Source organism: Callithrix jacchus, chromosome 10, assembly GCF_049354715.1.
Source record: "Callithrix jacchus isolate 240 chromosome 10, calJac240_pri, whole genome shotgun sequence".
In the NCBI taxonomy this organism is placed as follows: domain Eukaryota; kingdom Metazoa; phylum Chordata; class Mammalia; order Primates; family Cebidae; genus Callithrix; species Callithrix jacchus.
Genome location: NC_133511.1, coordinates 127,142,614 through 127,161,687, shown reverse-complemented (window position 1 = coordinate 127,161,687; position 19,074 = coordinate 127,142,614). Strand labels below are relative to the sequence as shown.

At 53.2% G+C, this 19,074-nt stretch overlaps 1 protein-coding gene across 1 annotated transcript; it reads right to left on the bottom strand.

Moving 5' to 3' along the window:
* Positions 1-14,393: 14,393 nt before the first annotated feature.
* Positions 14,394-18,502, bottom strand: FADD (Fas associated via death domain). Its single transcript, XM_002755645.6, has 2 exons — positions 18,030-18,502; positions 14,394-15,638 (listed from the first exon to the last, which is right to left on the bottom strand). The coding sequence occupies exons 1-2, from the start codon at positions 18,313-18,315 to the stop codon at positions 15,301-15,303; spliced, it is 624 nt and encodes a 207-aa protein (XP_002755691.3). The 5' UTR covers positions 18,316-18,502; the 3' UTR covers positions 14,394-15,300.
* Between the last annotated feature and the right edge of the window lie 572 nt (positions 18,503-19,074).

The following is a 19,074-nucleotide window of genomic DNA, read 5'->3' as shown; positions in this document are numbered from 1 at the left end:
CGTGGGTCCAGGGCGGTCAAGGTATAGTTTGCTTTTATACATTTTAGGGGACACAACACAGCAATTAATGCGTGTGAGATTCTCGTCGGTTGGATCTAGAAGGGCCGGACAACTGAAAGGTGCAGGAGCTTCCAGGTCATAGGTGGATTTAAACATAGTCTGACTGGCAATTGGCTGAAAGTTATCACTAGAAAGGAATGTCTGGGTTATGATAGGGGGTTGTGGAGACCAAAGTTTCATCATGCAGATAAAGCCTCCGGGCTTCAGAGAGAATAGACTGTAAATCAAGCTTGTCCAACCGATGGCCTGCGGGCCACATGCGGCCCAGGACAACTTCAAACACAGCTCAACACAAACTCATAAACTTTCTCAAAACATTATGAGATTTTTTTTTCCTCATCAGCTATTGTTAGTGTATTTTATGTTTGGCCCAAGACAATTGTTCCAATGTGGCCCAGGGAAGCCAAAAGACTGGACACTCCTGCATCAACCTTCCTCTCTCTCCCTCTCTCTCTCTCTCTCTCTCTCTCTCTCTCTCTCTCTCTCTCTCCCTCCCTCCCTCCCTCCCTCCCTCCCTCCCTCCCTCCCTTCATGCCTTCCTTCCTTCCTTCCTTCCTTCCTTCCTTCCTTCCTTCCTTCCTTCCTTCCTTCCTTCCTTCCTTCTTTTTCTTTCTTTTTTTTGTTGAGACAGAGTTTCACTCAGTCACCCAGGCTGAAGTGCAGTGGTGTGATCTCAGCTCACTGCAACCTCTGCCTCCTGGGATCAAGCCATTCTTCAGCCTCAGCCTCTTGAGAGGCTGGGACTACAGGCACCTGCCACCACACCTGGCTATTTTTTGTTTTTTGGGGGGATGGAGTTTCGTTATTGTTGCCCAGGCTGGAGTGCAAAGCACGATCTCAAGCTCACTGCAACCTCTGCCTCCTGGGTTCAAGCGATTCCCCTGCCTCAGCCTCCAGAGTAGCTGGGATTACAGGCATGCATTACCACGCCCAGCTAATTTTGTATTTTTAGTAGAGACTGGGTTTCTCCATGTTTGTCAGGCTGGTCTTGAACTCTTGACCTCATGATCCACCTGCCTCGGCCTCCCAAAGTGCTGGGATTACAGGCATGAGCCAGCACGCCTGGCCGCTAGGAAGGTTTTAAATCTGGGGCTCAGCTCTTGTGGGCATTCAGTTCACCAGCAGACCACCCATTTCCCCCAGAAACACATTGTATGCCCTCGGGGATCCAGGTCTGGGGGTTGGAGGGTGAGGATGGTCATCTAGGAGCTGGGGCAGGCTTAGAGTCTCTGCTGGAAGTCCCCCTACTGTGGCCCTGGTCTGTAAAACCTGCTTTTCACCAGCAGTCTGAGAGCAAAGAGGAGTTACAGTGGTCTGCCCCTGAACGACATGGTTGGGAAGATGAGACAGCTGACGGCGAAATAGCGCTTCTGCCCGTGGCAGCGCTGCAGCCTTCCCGAGCCCCTCCTGAGACTGAGTCAGACTCCCTGCTGGAGGGACCCGGACGCGCTTCCAGGAGATCCTTCCACACGTGTTTTGCAACCGAAGCTGCATGTGTGCGTGGAGCGGATGCAGGGCTTGATTCCTGAGCTGTCACTGCTCAGCCCTGTCCTCGTCCTGACAGACCCGTCTGGGGTCTGCCCAGCTCTCCCTGGCCAGCCATTCCCACACTCAGGGAATGCTCCCCCAGGCCCTAGGACATACTCCCAGACACCTCCTGGGGAACCTCACGTTCAGGGTTGATCAAAACCAGGCCATTGCCTTTGTGGCTCTGTCATTGTCACCCTGCACAGGGCCTCTGTGTCCCCTCCTCTCAGCCTTCTTCATGCCACTCCCACCCTCTCATGCCCCAACACCCCTCAAATGCATGCCCTGCTGCCTCTCCCTCACCACACCCTGCCCCACTCCCCTCCTTCTGCCACCACTTTCCCCTCGCACTGGCCTTCCAGCGGCCTCTCAACTCAGCTTCCCACATCTTCCCTTGCTCCCTGCAGCCTAACCTGTGGCTGAACCTTGAAAGATGCAAATATGGGTCTGGTGGTGGCTCATGCCTATAATCCCAGCACTTTGGGAGGTTGAGGTGGGTGGATCATGAAATCAGGAAGTCGAGACCAGCTTGGCCAACATGGTGAAAACCTGTCTCTTCTAACAATACAAAAATTAGCTGGGTGTGGTGGCGCATGCCTGTAATCCCAGCTGCTCAGGAGGCCGAGGCAGGAGAACTGCTTGAACCCGGGAGGCGGGGGTTGCAGTGAGCTGAGATCTCACTGCCATTGCACTTCAGCCTGGGCGACAGAGCAAAACTCTGTCTCAAAAAGAAAGAAAGAAAAAAGAAAAACGCAAATCTGACCTCTGTGCCTGGACCTCTTTAGGGCCCCGCCCTGGCCCCTGGGACAAAAGCAAAGTCATGCCAGCTCCAGCTGCAAAACGCAACCAGAAGGCAACACGGAACAGGGCTGGGAGCTGGTTAAGCCGAAAAGCAAGTGGCCCAAGGACAGCAGGCAGCTGGCAGCCTTGGGAGGACAGGTGAGCTGCCTCTGCCATGGAGGCCGGCCACCAAACGCCAGCACGGCACCTCCGCGTGTCCAGAGACCCGACATCTCTGCTGCTGGCCTGGGAAACGAGCTTACTTGCCTCACCAACCCTGTCTGGGTCCCTGGGCCTCCTGTCAGCTCAAGCTGCAAAGGAGGCTGGCCCACGAGGTTGGCCTGGAGCCTGGGACATTTCTTAGACTCGGGCAGGGCATGTCCGGGGATGGGCAGGCCCCTCCTTCCTCAAATCTGAGAATGACAGAGGGACCTTTGACCTCCAACCCCACCTAAGCCTCACCCAGCCCTCGGCTTGGTCACCTCGGCCCTTCAGTTCCTCCAAGGAGCCCTGCTCCTGCTTGGTTCCAGCCTGTGTACAGGCTGGCCCCTGCCAAGAAGGCTCTTTATCCCTGCCCTTTCTAACTGGCTGAGTACCACCATCTTTCCTCAGAGAAGCTGTCCTCGTTCGCCCACCCTTGGGCAGGCTCCATATGGCCACAAGGGTAATCGCTTCTCTTTGTGTGAATAGTGGACTTAAGTGTGTCTCTCTTGCTAGAATGGGAACTCCATGAGGCAGTGACATCCCTCCGGTCCTGGCCTTGTTTATCACGTAGTGGGCGCTCAGTAAGTGCTTGTTGAAAAGTGAATGAACAAATGAGTTGGCGAAGCTACGTAATCTACATTTCGTTTTTTTTCACTATAAAATGGGAATGCAGGCGGTTCTCTGCCCCTTAAATTTGTTTAGGATAATTTTTTTTTGGAGACAGTGTCTCACTCTCGTCACCCAGGCTGGAGTGCAGGGGTGCGATCTCTGCTCACTACTATCTCTGCCTCCCAGGTTCAAGCGCTTCTCCTGCCTCAGCATCCCAAGTAGCTGGGATTACAGGTGCCCACCACTACGCCCAGCTAATTTTTGTATTTTCAGTAGAGACAAGTTTTCGCCAGGCTGGTCTTGAACTCCTGACCTCAGGTGACCCACCCGCCTCAGCCTCCCAAAGTGCCGGGATTACAGGCATGAGCCACCATGCCCGGCTCATTTTTAGTTTAGTTTTTTTTTTTTTGAGATGGAGTTTTGCTCTGTTGTCCAGGCTGGAGTGCAATGGTGAGATCTCGGCTCACTGCAAGCTCCGCCTCCCGGGTTCAAGTGATTCTCCTTCCTCAGCCTCCCGAGTAGCTGGGATTACAGGCACGCACCACCATGCCCGGCTAATTTTGTATTTTTGGTAGAGACAGGGTTCCACCATGTTGGTCAGGCTGGTCTGGAACTCCCGACCTCAGGTGATCTGCCTGCCTCTGCCTCCCAGTGCTGGGTCACCAATTCCCGACCATTTTTAGTTTTTTTAAGCAATCAAATTGCTCAGGGTTTTATTTCACAGCCCTCTCCTTCCTGTGCATAATTATAGAAACTCCACCAGGTTGACAGCTTCTTTTCCTTTTTTCCCTTCGTATCTTGTATCCATCTGGAATTTAGCTTGGCAGAAGGAACGAGGGAGAAATGCCAGTTCCCCACCGTGCCGGTCCCATTCATGATTTGCTCTTACACATTTGAGACACCATTTTACCATATTTCAAGCTTCCACGTCTATCACCATGATGCCTTTCACTGCAAATACCAGAAAGCTCAACTCAAGCTGCATTAATTAATTAATTAATTAATTTTTTTGAGACGGAGTTTCGCTCTTGTTACCCAGGCTGGAGTGCAATGGTGCGATCTCGGCTCACCACAACCTCTGCCTCCTGGGTTCAGGCAATTCTCCTGCCTCAGCCTCCTGAGTAGCTGGGATTACAGGCGCACACCACCGTGCCCAGCTAATTTTTGTATTTTTAGTAGAGACGGGGTTTCACCATGTTGACCAGGATGGTCTCGATCTCTTGACCTCGTGATCCACCCGCCTCGGCCTCCCAAAGTGCTGGGATTACAGGCGTGAACCACCGCGCCCGGCCCCATTTTTCAACAGAATTATTTGGTTTTGCTTGTTAAGTTGCTGATGGATACTAGATATTAGAACCTTGTTGGATGCATACTTTGCAAATATTTTCTCTCATTCTGTAGGTTGTCTGTTCACTCTTTTGATAGCAGTTTCTTTGCTGTGAGAAGCTCATTAATTTAATTAGCTCCCACTTGTCAATTTTTGTTTTTGTTGCAATTGCTTTTGAGGCCTTAGCTGTACATTCTTTGCCAAGGCTGATGTTGAGAAGGGTACTGTCTTAGGGCTTCTCTGGGATAGTTTGAGGGCTCATGTTTAAATTTTTAGTCTGTTTTAATTTTTGTATGTGATGAAAGGTAGGGTCCAGTCTCATTCTTCCGTGTACGCCTCCCAGTTATCCAAGCACCTGCATTGAATGGGGGTTCTTCGGTCATTGCTTGTTTTTGTTGACTTTGTTGAAGATCAGATGGTTCTAAGTGTGTGGCTTTATTTCTGGGTTCTCTCTCTTTTTTTTTTTTTTTTTTTGAGACGGAGTTTCGCTCTTGTTACCCAGGCTGGAGTGCAATGGCTCGATCTCGGCTCACTGCAACCTCCGCCTCCTGGGTTCAGGCAATTCTCCTGCCTCAGCCTCCTGAGTAGCTGGGATTACAGGCACGCACCACCATGCCCAGCTAATTTTTTGTATTCTTAGTAGAGACGGGGTTTCACCATGTTGACCAGGATGGTCTCGATCTCTTGACCTCGTGATCCACCCGCCTTGGCCTCCCAAAGTGCTGGGATTACAGGTGTGAGCCACCGCGCCCCACCTATTTCTGGGTACTCTATCCTCGTCCTTTCATCCAGCTTGCCACTCTATGCCCCCGCCGCCTTTTCTTTTTCTTTTTTTTTTTTTTGAGGCAGTGTTTTACTCTTGTCGCCCAGGCTGGAGTGTGATGTGTGATCTCGGCTCATTGCAACATGTTCCAGTGTGTCTCCTGCCTCAGCCCCCTGAGTAGCTGGGATTACAGGCATGCGCCACCATGCCCGACTAATTTTGTATTTTTAGTAGAGGTGGGGCTTTTCCAGGTTGGTCAGGCGGTCTCGAATTCCCAACCTCAGGTGATCTGCCCCGCCTTGGCCTCCCAAAGTGCTGGGATTACAGGTGTGAGCCACCAGGCCTGGCACACTCCTTGACTTTTAAGTGGGGCATTTAGACTGTCGACATTCAGGGTTAGTATTGATAGGTGGGGTTTCGATTCTGTCATTGTGCTGTTAGCTGGTTGTTTTGTAGCCATGATTGTGTAGCTGCTTTATACTGTCTGGGGGTTATGTGCTTAAGTGTGTTTTTCTGGTAGCAGATATTGCTCATTTATATTTTTCTTTCTTTCTTTTTTTGAGAGACAAGGTTTCTCTCTGTCACCCAAAGTGGAGTGCACTGGCACAATCATACACAACTCACTGCTCGGCTGGAAATACTGAAACAACAAAAAAACCCAAAACAGCTCACTGCAGCCTCAACCTCCCAGCTTCAAGCAGCATTCCTGCCTCAGCCTCCCTAGTAGCGGGGACCACAGGCACACACCACCGTGCCTGAATAATTTGTTTTATTTTTTGTAGTAATGGGGTCTCACTATGTTGCCCAGGCTGGTCTCCAACTCCTGGGATCAAGAGCTTCCCAAAGTGGAGGGATGAACAGCGCGAGTCACCTTGCTTGCCTGGTGTCGTTCTTTTGTTTCTGTACTTGGCACTCCGTTAAGAAATTCTTGTAAGGCTGGTCTAGCGGTAGTGCATTTCCTTAGCGTTCGCTTTCTGAGGCAGATTTTATTTCTTCTTTGCTTATGAATCTTAGTTGGGTGGGATATGAGATTCTTGGAATTCTTGAAATGACTGGAATTTCTTGTCTTTGGATACTGAAAATAGCCCCTAATCTCTTGTGGTGTGTAAGGTTTGCGCTGAGAGCTCCGTTTCTAGCTCGATGCGGTTCTCTTTGTAAGCGACCTGACACTTCTGTCTAGCTGCCTTTAAAATTCTTTGTCTTTCACGTTGACCTTGGTGAACCTGGTAACTATGTGCCTTGGGGATGGTTGTCCTGTATAACACTTTTTTTTTTTCTTGACAGAGTCTCGTTTTGTCACCCCGGCTGGATTGCAGTGGCTCAGTTTTGGCTCACTGCAACCTCTGCTTCCCGGGTTCGAGCAATTCTCTTGCCTCAGCCTCCCAGGTAGTTGGAATTACAGGTGCCTGCCACCATGTCCAGCTAAGTTTTGTGTTTTTAGTAGAGACAGGGTTTCCCCATGTTGGTCAGGCTGGTCTCGAACTCCTGACCTCAAGTGATCCACCAGCTTCAGCCTCCCAAAGTGTTGGGATTACAGGCGTGAGCCACTGAGCCTGGTCTATGTGTTTTTTTGTTTTTTTTTTTGAGATGGAGTCTTGCTTTGTTGCCCAGGCTGGAGGGCAGTGGTGCAATCTTGGCTCACTGCAACTCTGCCTCCCAGGTTCAAGTGATTCTCCTGCCTCAGTCGTTCAAGTAGCTGGAACTACAGGTGGCCACTACCACACTTGGCTACTTTTTTGTATTTTTTAGTCAACATGGGGTTTCACTATGTGGGCCAGGCTTGTCTCGAACTCCTGACCTCAGGTGATCTGCCCCCCTCAGCCTCCCAAAGTGCTGGGATTACAGACGTGAGCCACCGTGCCCGGCCCCATACCAACACTTCAATATTAAGGCCACTTGCTTTAAAACAGGCAGTCCCTCACGAATAGTAACAACAATGACATTTAGTGACATTTGTACTGGGTTGTCACCCCCAGACCTCTCCACCCCACATCTCATTGAATCTCACAGCACCCCCAAGAGAGGGAGCGTCGGTGAGGGAGAAGAGACGGGCATTTGCAGTCTGAGCTGGCAGCCCTTTGCTAAGAATCTACCAATGAAATGAATGAATGAATGGTGAATGAAGCAATGAATGAAGCATACAGCTCAGAGTGCCAGGAGCCCAGAGGTGTGTGTTTATGTGGGCATCACCCTTCTTGGGGAGTGGGACCCCTGGGGTGGCCTGCAGTGACTCAGGTGGTGGGGGCTCCTTCCTGGGGGTTCCTGGCTGGAGCTCACTGGACCTGGGCAGAGTGAAGGGCACCGGAGTGAGGGGTGTGGACCAGGGACGGGGAGCAGAGGCTCAGGGCACAGGGGCATGATGCATAAGTGACAGACCCAGGGGCATGCCTGGCTCCCCTGAGAAGATGCCCTCTCACCCTGCCGTGCCCACTCTGGGGCAGGCGCTTTCACAGCCCCACTGACCTCCCAGACCAATTGAAAGGGAAAGCTATAGGGGGATCCGGGACTCTGAAGGCCTGGGCGGAGGCAGCTTTGCCTTTCCTGCCGCAGGGAACTCAGGCCCCTGAGCCACACTAGTGGGCCTCTGATCGCTGCTGTTTACTTATTCATTCACTCAGCAAACACAGAATACGCCTTCACTCAGAAGCCGCTGGAAAGTGCTGGAAGCGGCCCTCAGGGAGCTGTGCTGGGAAGGGCAGGACTGCGCAGGAGTGGGGGTGCAGGGGTCCCACTGTGAGAGTGGGTGCGTGGGCAAGGCGGCATCAGAAAGAAGTCTTCTGAGCTGGGGCACTTGGGGTGGATAGTGAGGAAGGCTGCAGGGCAAGGAAACAGCCAGGGCCAGGGCTGCGGGGGAGGGGGAGGTGGGTGAGGTGAGGGCCCTGCTGTGGAGGGAACATGGCACCCAGCTGGGCTCCGTGGGGTTATGTACCCCATCTCATGCACGATGACGTGTGGATTAAGATTCCATCCTGGGCCAGGCGTGGTGTCTCACGCCTGTAATCCTGGCACTTTGGGAGGCTGAGGTGGGTGGATCACCTGAGATCAGGAGTTCAAACCCAGCCTGGCCATCATGGTGAAACCCCATCTTTATTAAAAAAAAAAAAAAAAAGAGATTCCACCCTGAGGGACGTAGGGACTTTGTAGCTGGCTTTCTCCAGCCAGAAACCACTTTATTTTTTTATTATTTATGTTTTAGAGATGAAATCTTGCTTTGTAGCCCAGTCTTTGGGACTCTTGGCCTCAAGAGACCCTCCCACCTCCGCCTCCCAGAGTGCTGGGATTGTAGGCGTGTACGACTGTGCCTGGCTCAGCATTTTTCCTTCATTGCAAACAGAAGCGCATTCTATGTAACCATTAAACAACAGGTATGGTGTCGGTTTGCTCAAACGAAGTGGCAGCCTCGTGTCTACAGACTGTCACCAGGTAGGCGCGGGAGTTTGGGTGGCCTTGTACTTGCCATGTGCCTGAGGTGACTCACATAGCCCATGATCCTCTTTTTCTGTTTGAGCCACACCTCAAAAGCTGAAATCATATGTCATTTGGCTTTCCGTGAGGACCCCATTCATGTGTTGAATTGGCCTCTGTTCCTCGGTGACCATTACTGCGGGTTGGCATCCATGATTCTTGCCATGGGGTCTCGATTTAGTAAATGATTCAAGAAACCAAGGGCTTCTTTGATGGAAGCGTCTTTCAATTGCAAATTTCTCTGTAAAAGAGAAGTCCTGCCTTTATCTCAGCAGATGCTGGGGGGACGGGTCACTCTGGCAGGAGCACACGCTACCCCACGTCATGTTTGCCTGCCTGGTTCCAAGTGCAATTCACACAGCATTTGTGTGGCTACAAAGCAGTCAGCAAGATGACTCAGATTAATTATCACGGAAATAAAAATGTAAAACAAAAAAGGATGGGCAGAGAACTCGTGGCTTCTAAGAAGAGGCAGGGGACTGTGTTATGACTGTTTCTGGCTGCTGACGGAGACGGGCTGGAAGGGTGGAGGGGGCAGGGGCAGAGGCGGGAGACGAGTTGGGAAGTCGTTCACTTTGGTTGTCGGGGGAAGGGCTGAGGCCCCACTGGCGGGGGTGGGGGCAACGGGGAACAGAAGAGGTGGATGGGAGAATCACTTGGGAGTTTTAAGGTATAGGACCTGGTGCTCAGTTTAATTAAATTAATTAATTAATTAATTAATCAATTTTGAGACAGTTTCACTCTTGTTGCCCAGGCTGGAGTGCAATGGTACGATCTTGGCTCACCGCACCCTCTACCTCCCGGGTTCAAGTGATTCTCTTGCCTCAGCCTCCTGAGTAGCTGGGACCACAGGTATGTGCCACTACACCTGGCTAATTTTGCATTTTTAGTAGAGATGGGGTTTCTCCATGTCGGTCAGGCTGGTCTGGAGCTCCCAACCTCAGGTGATCTGCCCACCTCAGCCTCCCAAAGTGCTGGGATTACAGGCGTGAGCCACTGTGCCCGGCCTTGAACTCCTGGGTTCAAGTGATCCCCCCACCTCAGCCTCCCAAAGCACTGGGATTACAGATGAGAGCCACTGCACCAGGCTAGTGCTCAGTTTTACCTTAGGGAAGAGAGTGACAGTGGGGAGAGGAAGGAGGGTTTGTGGCCTGGGCGGCTGATTAGATCTCAGTGTCAGGCAGGGAATGGGCCACAGGTTTGGGGGAGGCTGAATTTGAGGTGTGGCTTGCACTCCTGACAGTGCCCATGTCCTAATCCTTGGGAGCTGTGAAAATGTTCCCTTACATAGCAAAGAAATTCTGCAGGTATGTTTAAATGAAGCCTGTTGAGATGGGGAGAGGATCCTGGGTTATCCAGGTGCCCGCCCGATGTAGTCACAAGAGTTTCTGTAAGAGGGAGGCAGGAGAATCCCTCAGGGAGATGGGAGCTGCTCACCTGCGGGCCTGAAGACGGAGGGAGGGGCCATGAGTTAAAGAATGCGGGCGGCCTCTAGAAGCTGCAAAGGGCAAGACAGGGATTCTCTTCTAGGTCTTCTGGGAGTAACCAGCTTGCTGACTCCTGATTTTTAGACCAGGGAGAGCCATTTTGGACCTCTAACCTCCAGAACTATAAGATGAATTTGTGCTGCTGAAGCCAGCAAATATGGGGTAGGTTTGCTATAGCAGCCACTGTGAGGGTGCCCCCAGGCAGTTGGGGTCCAGGCCAAGAGAATGATCTCCGCTAGAGAGATACCTGGCAGGCACCAGGGACCTGGGATGGGTGAGGCCAAGAAAGCGCTGTGCTCCCTAGTGGAGGGGTGAGGCTGGGGGCCTGAGGGAGCCTGAGAGGAGGGAGCCTGTGAGGGAGAAGAGCTCCTGGAGAGAATGGTCCTGACAGGTGTCAGATGCCCTAGAGATTAGATAGAACAAAAAGGCTGCAGCAGCCTGAGACTTCAGCAAGGGCAGTTTGCGAGCTGTGGTCTCAGGAGCACCAGCGAGTGAGTCCCGGAGCGTGGTGGCTGTGAGAACCCGGGAAGGAGTGTGCGTGTGGCGTGGAGGGGCACTGTGTAACAGAAGGCAGAAGGGCAGGCAGCTGGAGGGCTGCGGGAACCTGACGATCAGGGAGTTCCTCTGCTCCAGGAAACGCTTTGATCAAATTCCCCTGAAGTCTCCCACGAAGCACAGCCATTAGGACTCCCTACCCTCTTCTTTCTCAGCGGAAAAGGAGCCAGAGATCGAGTGGTGGCTGTTACCTTCAGCTTTCAAGTAAGCACAAGATCTATGTGTATCTTTTTCAGAAACAGGAATTCTTCTTTTTTTTTTTTTTGAGATGGAGTCTTGCTCTGTTGCCCAGGCTGGAGTGCAGTGGCGCGATCTTGGCTCACTGCAATCTCCACTCCTGGGTTCAAGCGATTCTCCTGCCTCGGCCTCCCTAGTAGCTGGGATTACAGGGGCACGCCACCGCGCCCAGCTAATTTTTGCATTTTTAGTACAGGTATGGTTTCACCATGTCGTTCAGGCTGGTCTCGAACTCCTGACCTCGTTGATCTGCCCGCCTTGGCCTCCCAAGGTGCTATTACAGGTGTGAGCCACCACTCCCAGTCGAGAAACACAAATTCTACCTGATTGCAAAAAATAAAAAAGAAAAGAGGAACATGGAATTTTTAAATTCAAGTTGCTGTTCCAAAAACTGCAGCAGCCTCCTATTTTGGGTGGAGGTGGGGGTGGGGGGGGGTGGCTGTCCTGTCCCAGAGAGGTTCTGAAGATCCAGAACACCTTCCCCTTGGAGCAGCCTTTCATATCAGTGGCAGAGAAATGCTCTGTCTCTGCCTCCCCCGTCTCAATTGCAGAGGCTGGGGGGTGAGAGGCGGCATCTCAGGACCAGACGCTGAAGCTGGACCCAAGGGCTCTGTGGGCCAGAGAGACAACATAACGACCTGCAGCCTGGCCTCTGGGGTTCTGGGTGAAATCTCATTGCTTATTTTTAATTTTAATCTTTTTTTTAGATAGAATCTTGCTTTGTCATCCAGGCTGGAGTGCAGTGGTGCGATCTCTGCTCATTGCAACTTCTGCCTCCGGGTTCAAGTGATTCTCCTGCCTCAGCCTCCCAGGTAGCTAGGATTATAGGCATGTGCCACCACATCTGGCTAATTTTTGTATTTTTAGTAGAGACGGGGTTTCACCATGTTGGCCAGGCTGGTCTTGAACTCCTGACCTCAAGCGATCTTCCCACCTTGGCCTCCCAAAGTGTTGGTATTATAGGTGTGAACCACTGTCCCCAGCTTCACTGCTTATTTTTAAGGCTGAGAAGCAAGTTGCCCAGATTTTGGCAAGCAGTTCCTATTTATCTAGTGGCCTCTTTTAGAGGGACGGGAGCTGAACGACTGAGCCAGAACTGAAACCCACCTTCTCCCCGTTCTCCAGGAACCCTCCCTACCAAACGGTCCGGGTTACACCTACTACTATACCTGGCAGTTTTTTCAAAAAGAAAAAGACTTCATGGAAAATGTGGAAAGTAGGACTGGGCACAGGGGCTCACGCCTGTAATCCCAGAACTTTGGGGGTCCGAGGTGGGCAGATCACAAGGTCAGGAGTTTGAGAGCAGCTTGACCTACATGGAGACACCTGTTTCTATTAAAAATACAAAAATTAGCCGGGTCCCGTGGTGGCGCGCGCCTGTAATCCCAGCTACTCAGGAGGCTGAGGCAGGAGAATCGCTTGAACCCAGGAGGTGGAGATTGCGGTGAGCCGAGATCGCGCCATTGCATTCCGGCCAGGGTGACAGAGCAAGACGCTACCTCAAAAAAAAAAAAAGAAAAAAAAAAGAAAAGAAAAGAAAAAGAAAATGTAGAAAGTATAAATAGCTTGTCATCTAGAACATAATAGCCATGATCAAATACAGGCCACCATCGTCTGCCCGGCTGCAGCGCCACAGAAGCATCTGCGTTTTCCGGACACTGGGAAATGTGTTCTGTACCTTCCCCTTCTGCCGCAGGAGGAACATTCTGTCTCCTGAGGACGGTGTCTGTCTTGTGCTGCTCAGCCTCAGGGCAGTGCCCAGCGCCGTTATGGCAGCTGCTTGGTGAATGGATTGATGGGTTGGCTGAACAAATGAGTGTTTCCACCTGGCTCCGAGTCCCATCTTCTGGGGGCAGCAAGGTCGCCGCATGTCACCATGCTCTATGGCTTTGCTGCCAGGAGCTGGTCCACCTCTCTGCTCTCCTGGGCATGGACAGCAGTGGCCTAGCAGGGAGGATGGGTGGGACTACTGAGAATGGAAACCTAAACCCATGCCTCATCGGGGGAGGCTAAGTCACCTGGGGGCTCAGGGCGGGGCCTGGGAGCCGACTCCAGTCTTGAGGCCTGAGCTCTTTCCCCCACGGTACGGGGAGATCCTGGAAGGTCTGCGCTGGGTGGGAGAACATCTGAGTGAGCCAGTAGATGACGGACTGGGCCCCGTCCAGTAGTTGCTCCCAAGCAGCGAAAGATTTGAGGTGCACCCCTCACACCCTCAAAAGCCTTCAGAGCACCTGGCATTCAGGGCCAAGGTTTCCTTCCAGGTATGATAAGCATTCAGGGAGACACTGGGCACGGAGCACAGAACCTCTGGGCATGGAGCATAGAACCTCTGATAGCAACCTCTGTTCAAGAAATATGAATACTGGCCGGGCGTGGTGGCTCACACCTGTAATCCCAGCACTCTGGGAAACCAAGGTAGGTGGATCACCTGAGGTCAGGAGTTTGAGACCAGCCTGGCCAAGATGGCGAAACCCTGTCTTTATTAAAAATACAAACAATTAGCTGGGTGTGGTGGTGCATGTTTGTAGTCCCAGCTATTTGGGAGGCTGAGGCAGAAGAATCCTTTGAACCTGGGAGATTAAGGTTGCAGTGAGCCAAGATTGCACCACTGTACTCCAGCCTGGGCAACAGAGCGAGACTCCATCTCAGAAAATAAGAATACTTTCCCACTCAGACCACGAAAATCTCTTCCCCAAAGCCAAGCTGCTCTCACAGTTAGGGATGGTGAGGGGTGATGTCTCTGTTCTCTACAGAACTAACACTGAGCTGCGCCTTGAGAAGTGGGTGTGCCCCGGGTGGGGGTGTACAATGTGTAAGAGGTCAGGCCACGCTGCTGTGGGACAGCAACCAGCTCAGCTCCACAGCAGCACCCCAAGCTAACAATGAACGGGTTAAAGCCTGTTCCTTCTAAGTTTCTGAGGCCGACAGGGCGGGGCTACACTTCTCTCATCCGCTGCTGCAGCCTTTCCTCCCCACAAGGTGTCTGGCATCTGGAAATGCCAGGCGAAGGTGTGGAGGGGCTCACAGGCCAGGGCCCGCAGCTTAGAGGGGACAGTGTCCTGTGGCCTTGGCTAAGACCTCCTCCACAGCGTGGCACCTTAGACTTTCCCAAGGTCATAGCTGGTGAGCTGGGACAAAGAATAGCCACTTGGCTTTCTGATACTCTCGGTGGGGCAGACAGATTCTAAAAGCGGCACGAGCCGCCCTAGCAGACCGCTGTTCCCACGGCAGCCGCTGCTCACCAGCAGCCAGTGAGTTGTCGGGAAATCCGGCCATGTCCTCCCAGGCTGCAGCCCTTGACAGGGACCCTGAAACCCGCTGTGCTGGGAATATCCAGCATATCTGAGATGCGAGAATCACCAACAGGAACGGAAGGTTCTTTGTAATACGGAAGTTGTAAAGTCATGTGTTTCAATAGCATTACCTTAGAAACGAGAGGCCTGCTTTTTACAGATACAAGATCCCACTGCCTTGACAATTCTGTTATTGGAAAGAGTGAATTTGATACAAAATAGTAAGAAACTGTAGTATCACAGGACCCATAATCCTTGTAAGAAGGAAGATTTAGAGTGCCGCCAGTCTCCTCTCCCATGAGCACCTAACAGATATTATCTGAATTTGTCCCGGCAACCATCACTGTCCCTACTCAGCATTCTCAGAGGAGACTCAACCCACGCAGGGGCCAAGAGCTGGACCACAGCCAACCAGGCCTCCCCACTCCTATCCCAGGAATGCGTCTCCCCACCACACCACCTGACCTTATCCTACTGTCCAGGTCTGCCCTGATGGCCTCCAAGGAAATGGGACAAATCACCCTTTCTGTCCACGGCGAGGGCAGAACGACACAGTGGTTGAGCGTGCATGCGGGAGCCGGATGCTGGGGGTTCAAATCCCAGCTCTCCCCTCCTCTCTGCCTCGCTCCAGTTCCTGGGCCTCCAAGCTGGTCCCCTCTGCTGTGGCGTGACATATAGTATGACTGCTCATCTGCACAGACTCCTCTGTGCTGCCTACGGTTCCAACTTTCCAACTACTCCCGCAGGAGCTCGTTGAATGGGGACGACAGGATCTTGCTCAGAGCGATGGTGAGGAATAAATGGAATTATCTGTGCAGTGCCAAGCCCGGCCTGGCACGGGAGAGGCATCCAGAAATGCAGCTTGAGTTCGGAAGCAGCTGGTCTGTGGCTCCCTGGCCTGGCTTCTTGTTGGGTGTTGAGTGCTGGGCTACCTTTCCTGAGACCCAAGTCCAGGCTGTGCAGAAGCCTGTGGTGCACCCGGGCTGCAGCCCGTCACGACGCTTCGGAGGTGGATGCGTCCGAGTTCCACGACGTCGGGGACACGGCCCCACTCCTCTGGAGCTCCCGGGCCTGCTGAACCTCTTCCACGAGGTCAGCCACCAGGTTCATCTGGCAGGCCCGGAGAGCCCCCACCAGGTAGGCCACTGTCGCGTTCTCCTTCTCTGTGTTCTTCCAGATTCTCAGCGACTCTCTCACGCGCTCCGTCAGGTTGCGGGGGTGTCTGTCCTCGATGCTGTCGATCTTGGCGTCTGAGACTTTGAGCTGACGAGCAAGTCTTTTCCAATCTTTCCCCACATGATCACATATGAGGTCAAATGCTGCACCCAGGTCTGGGAGGGAAGGAACAGAATGGTTTACAGAGGTTTGAAGACAGGTGACCCCACACTCCTCCCCAGGGCTTTTTGCCACTGACATTGAGTGGACAGATGTGCCCACATGAGGTCCTCACAGAGGCTAAAGTCACCTGGCAGCAGAGGGGCTGTCACCAAACGCCCGAGTGGCCTGATTCCACCTCAGCCAAACCCCCTGCTCTCCAATACTAACCTCGGAGGTGTGGCCTGATGAAGACTCAATTGCCAATGGAAGTGTAGTGGAGCCACCTACGTAGGGCAGGAGACACTGACAAGAGGGGCTGGGGAGCTGTAGGAGGGAATAGGGTTGATCCCATATCCTGCCCTAGAGCAGGCTGAATGATGTCACCTCAAAAAAGGTATGTTCATGTGAAATCGCTGAAACCATGTGTGCTAACTTCTTAGGAAAAAGGGTCTTTACAAAGGCAAGCTGAAGGTCTTGAGAGACCACCCTGGGTTACCTGGATGCTACCAGGACAGCTATCCTTGTAGGAAGCACGGCGGAAAGGCCGGGTGAAGGCAGAGGCAGAGCCTGGAGGGAAGTGGCCACAGTCAAGAAATGCCTGGAGCCACCACAAAGCAGACCTGGAAGGGTCTCCCCCAAGGGCATTCAGTTTGAGAGGATGTATGGGTCTGAGACATCTGCTCCTTCAGGCTTCTGGCCTCCAGACCGAGGGTAGATTTCTGTTGGTTTAGGCCACCAGATTTGTGATAATTTGTTATGGCAATCACAGGAAACTAGCAGGCACCCCAGTTCTTATTTTGAAAGCTGCCCTGACTGACCACCAGTCTTTCGTCCCTGGCTACCATCTTCCTCATCTGCTGAAGTCACTGCTGAGATCAGGGAGCTGGCCACAGGACTATAAAAGGCCGTTTCTGGAATGTGGAAAGAGGAAAGGAAGCAGGACCGGGACAGGAAGTGGCTTGACGTCTCCTGGCAATTCTGAGACACCGTTGGCAGGTGGACCAGCTCCCGCAGCTCTGATAGCACTGTGTGCTGGGCACCGTGTTACCATGACTGTACAGATAAGGAAACTGAGGCACAGGGAAGCCGACTGACATTCCTGAGATCGTGTAGCTTCACGATGACAGAGCCATGATCTGAAACCCTGGCAGTGTGGCGCCAGAGGCCACCGTTAACCATTATGCTGAACTTCTGGAAAGGAGGAAGGCAGAGTCGCCCACTACCAACCTGCCCATGCCCACTGTTCACCTTGTGGTGTGCGTTTTCCAGCACACAGTAACTACATAAATAAAACCAGGCACACATATATCTCAAATGTCAGTATGTTTCGTGGGCCGCCTTTAAAATGCAAATGTTTTTCCAGATATTAAATATACTTGAAACCCGATTTTTCTACATCCTGTTTTGTTCAGCACTGTTGATATTTTTGAAATCTGGACTTGACTGCTTTCATGCAGAGAGCTGTTCTGTCCACCTTGTCCTGAACGGGCACCAGTCCTTACAGCGTAAAACCCATGGCGTCACATTTATACCCTATCTGGTTTGTGACTGAACGGCTGATTGCAGGCCACAGCTCGAGCCCTCTGAGGGGCATCCCTAGTCCACTCCCAAGCCTCTCCTCCCGTCTCTGAGAACAAGGGGATCGGGCTGAGAAACCCTGCTGCACTCAGAGTTTCTCATTTTTATTCTGGAGGCTGCTGCAAGCCACAGGCAAGGGTGGAGAGGGAGTGACCGAGAGCAGGACAGGAAGCCACGCCACAATGAACCTGACCAGAGAGGCAGTGCAGTGGCTACCACCACCCATCCGGAGGCCGCACTGCTTGCTTCAAGCCTAGCTGTTCAGTTATCGGCTGCGCATTTCGGCAAGCCACCTAACCTCTAAGCCAGTCCTGTCCTCTGTAAAATGGGAGCAGTGACAGATAACAGTATCCAAGCCACAGGGCTATGGTGAAGATTCTGTGTGGCAGTTGGAAGGGTAAGCGGCACACTGTCAGCCCTGGATAAGAGTCACCGAATGAAGTATTACTCTCAGCCGCGAAGGGCATTCGCGGGGCATATCCGAGGTAGAAGGGAGATGACGGGAGCAGCCTCATCTAGGCTCATCTAACCTCTGTCCGCACCTTCTCTGACTCCTCCTCACCTTTTCTAAGGTGAGCTTCCTTATTTACCCAGACAGAATGGGGTAGAGGAAAAAGCACTGTGCGTGTCCATGTCCTGTAACTTTGAAAAAGTTAACTTTACTGCGTTTTTGGCTCTCCCATCAGCAAAACCAGGGTTGTATAGAGAAAACCCACGCAAATCAAACCCGGCAAAGGAGAGGCGCCTGGAGGCCAAGGGGAGGGGCCTCGCAGCACCTGCAGCCCGGCGATCCGGCCCTGGCTCCCCCTACCCAGCCCCGCGCCCACCTTCTTCCCCCGGCGCGGCCCCGGGCGCCGCCCCCGCCTCGAAGTCGTCCAGGCGCCGCAGCAGGTCGTGGCGCCGCAGGGAGGCGAGCAGCTCGCGCAGCAGCTCGGTGCGCCCGGGCTCCAGGTCGTTCTGCTCCAGCAGCACGGAGAAGAGGTCCAGGCCGCTCTGCACGCGCTCCAGCTTGCGCTTGCCCACGCGCCCGAGGCACAGGAACTTGAGCTCGGTCAGCTCGCTGCTCGACAGGCCGGACGACACCGAGTGCAGCAGCACCAGGAACGGGTCCATGGCGCTGCCTGCAGGCGGCCGGGGCTGCGGCCCCGCCCGATCCTCCTCCGCGCGCCCGCTGTCCTCGGCTCGCCGGCCCTGGCCAGGTCTCGCCACTTGCCCACCGGCCCACGGCTTAGGCTCCGCCCGCGCTCGCCCCCGGCCCGGCACTCCGGTGCCAAATCCACTACCGGAAACCCACCGTGGCACCCTTTCGACCGTTATCTCGCGAGAACTCCGGGACCCGCGCATGCGCCCCGAGCGAAGCCGTAGCCGTTTCCGCCCTGGGTGGCGGCGCAGCGGATGGGCGCGGCCTCTGCGGCTGCGCCCAGCGGATCGTCTCTTTTCCGGGTGGGAAGTGGGGCCTCGAATGTCCGGAGACCCCGCCGGTGGCTCAGCTCTCTGCAGTGAGGGTGGTCGCGCCTCTGCCGAGTCTACGTGTTTGCCTACCGCGGTGCGGCCCTATTGCGAGCAGGGCCGGGGCGGGGCGGGGCCGGCCCGGACGTCACGTGACCTTACATGTGTTAGTGGCTGACGTTACTTAGGCATTCACGTTTAGGGACAGACGTGGAAAATGCGTTCTTTGGTGCCGTTGGGGACATCTTGTGTGTACAGAAAACACCTCCCAGAAGTTTATTTGCGTTTAAAAATGTGATTTTAATAGTATTTGTTTTCTAAAGTAACAGTCATTTATTCAATCAACATTGAGCGCCTACCGTGCCAACGGGGTTAGGGACAAATTAGTGAAGAAAGCGAGAGGGTCCCGGGGTGCCCGAGTTT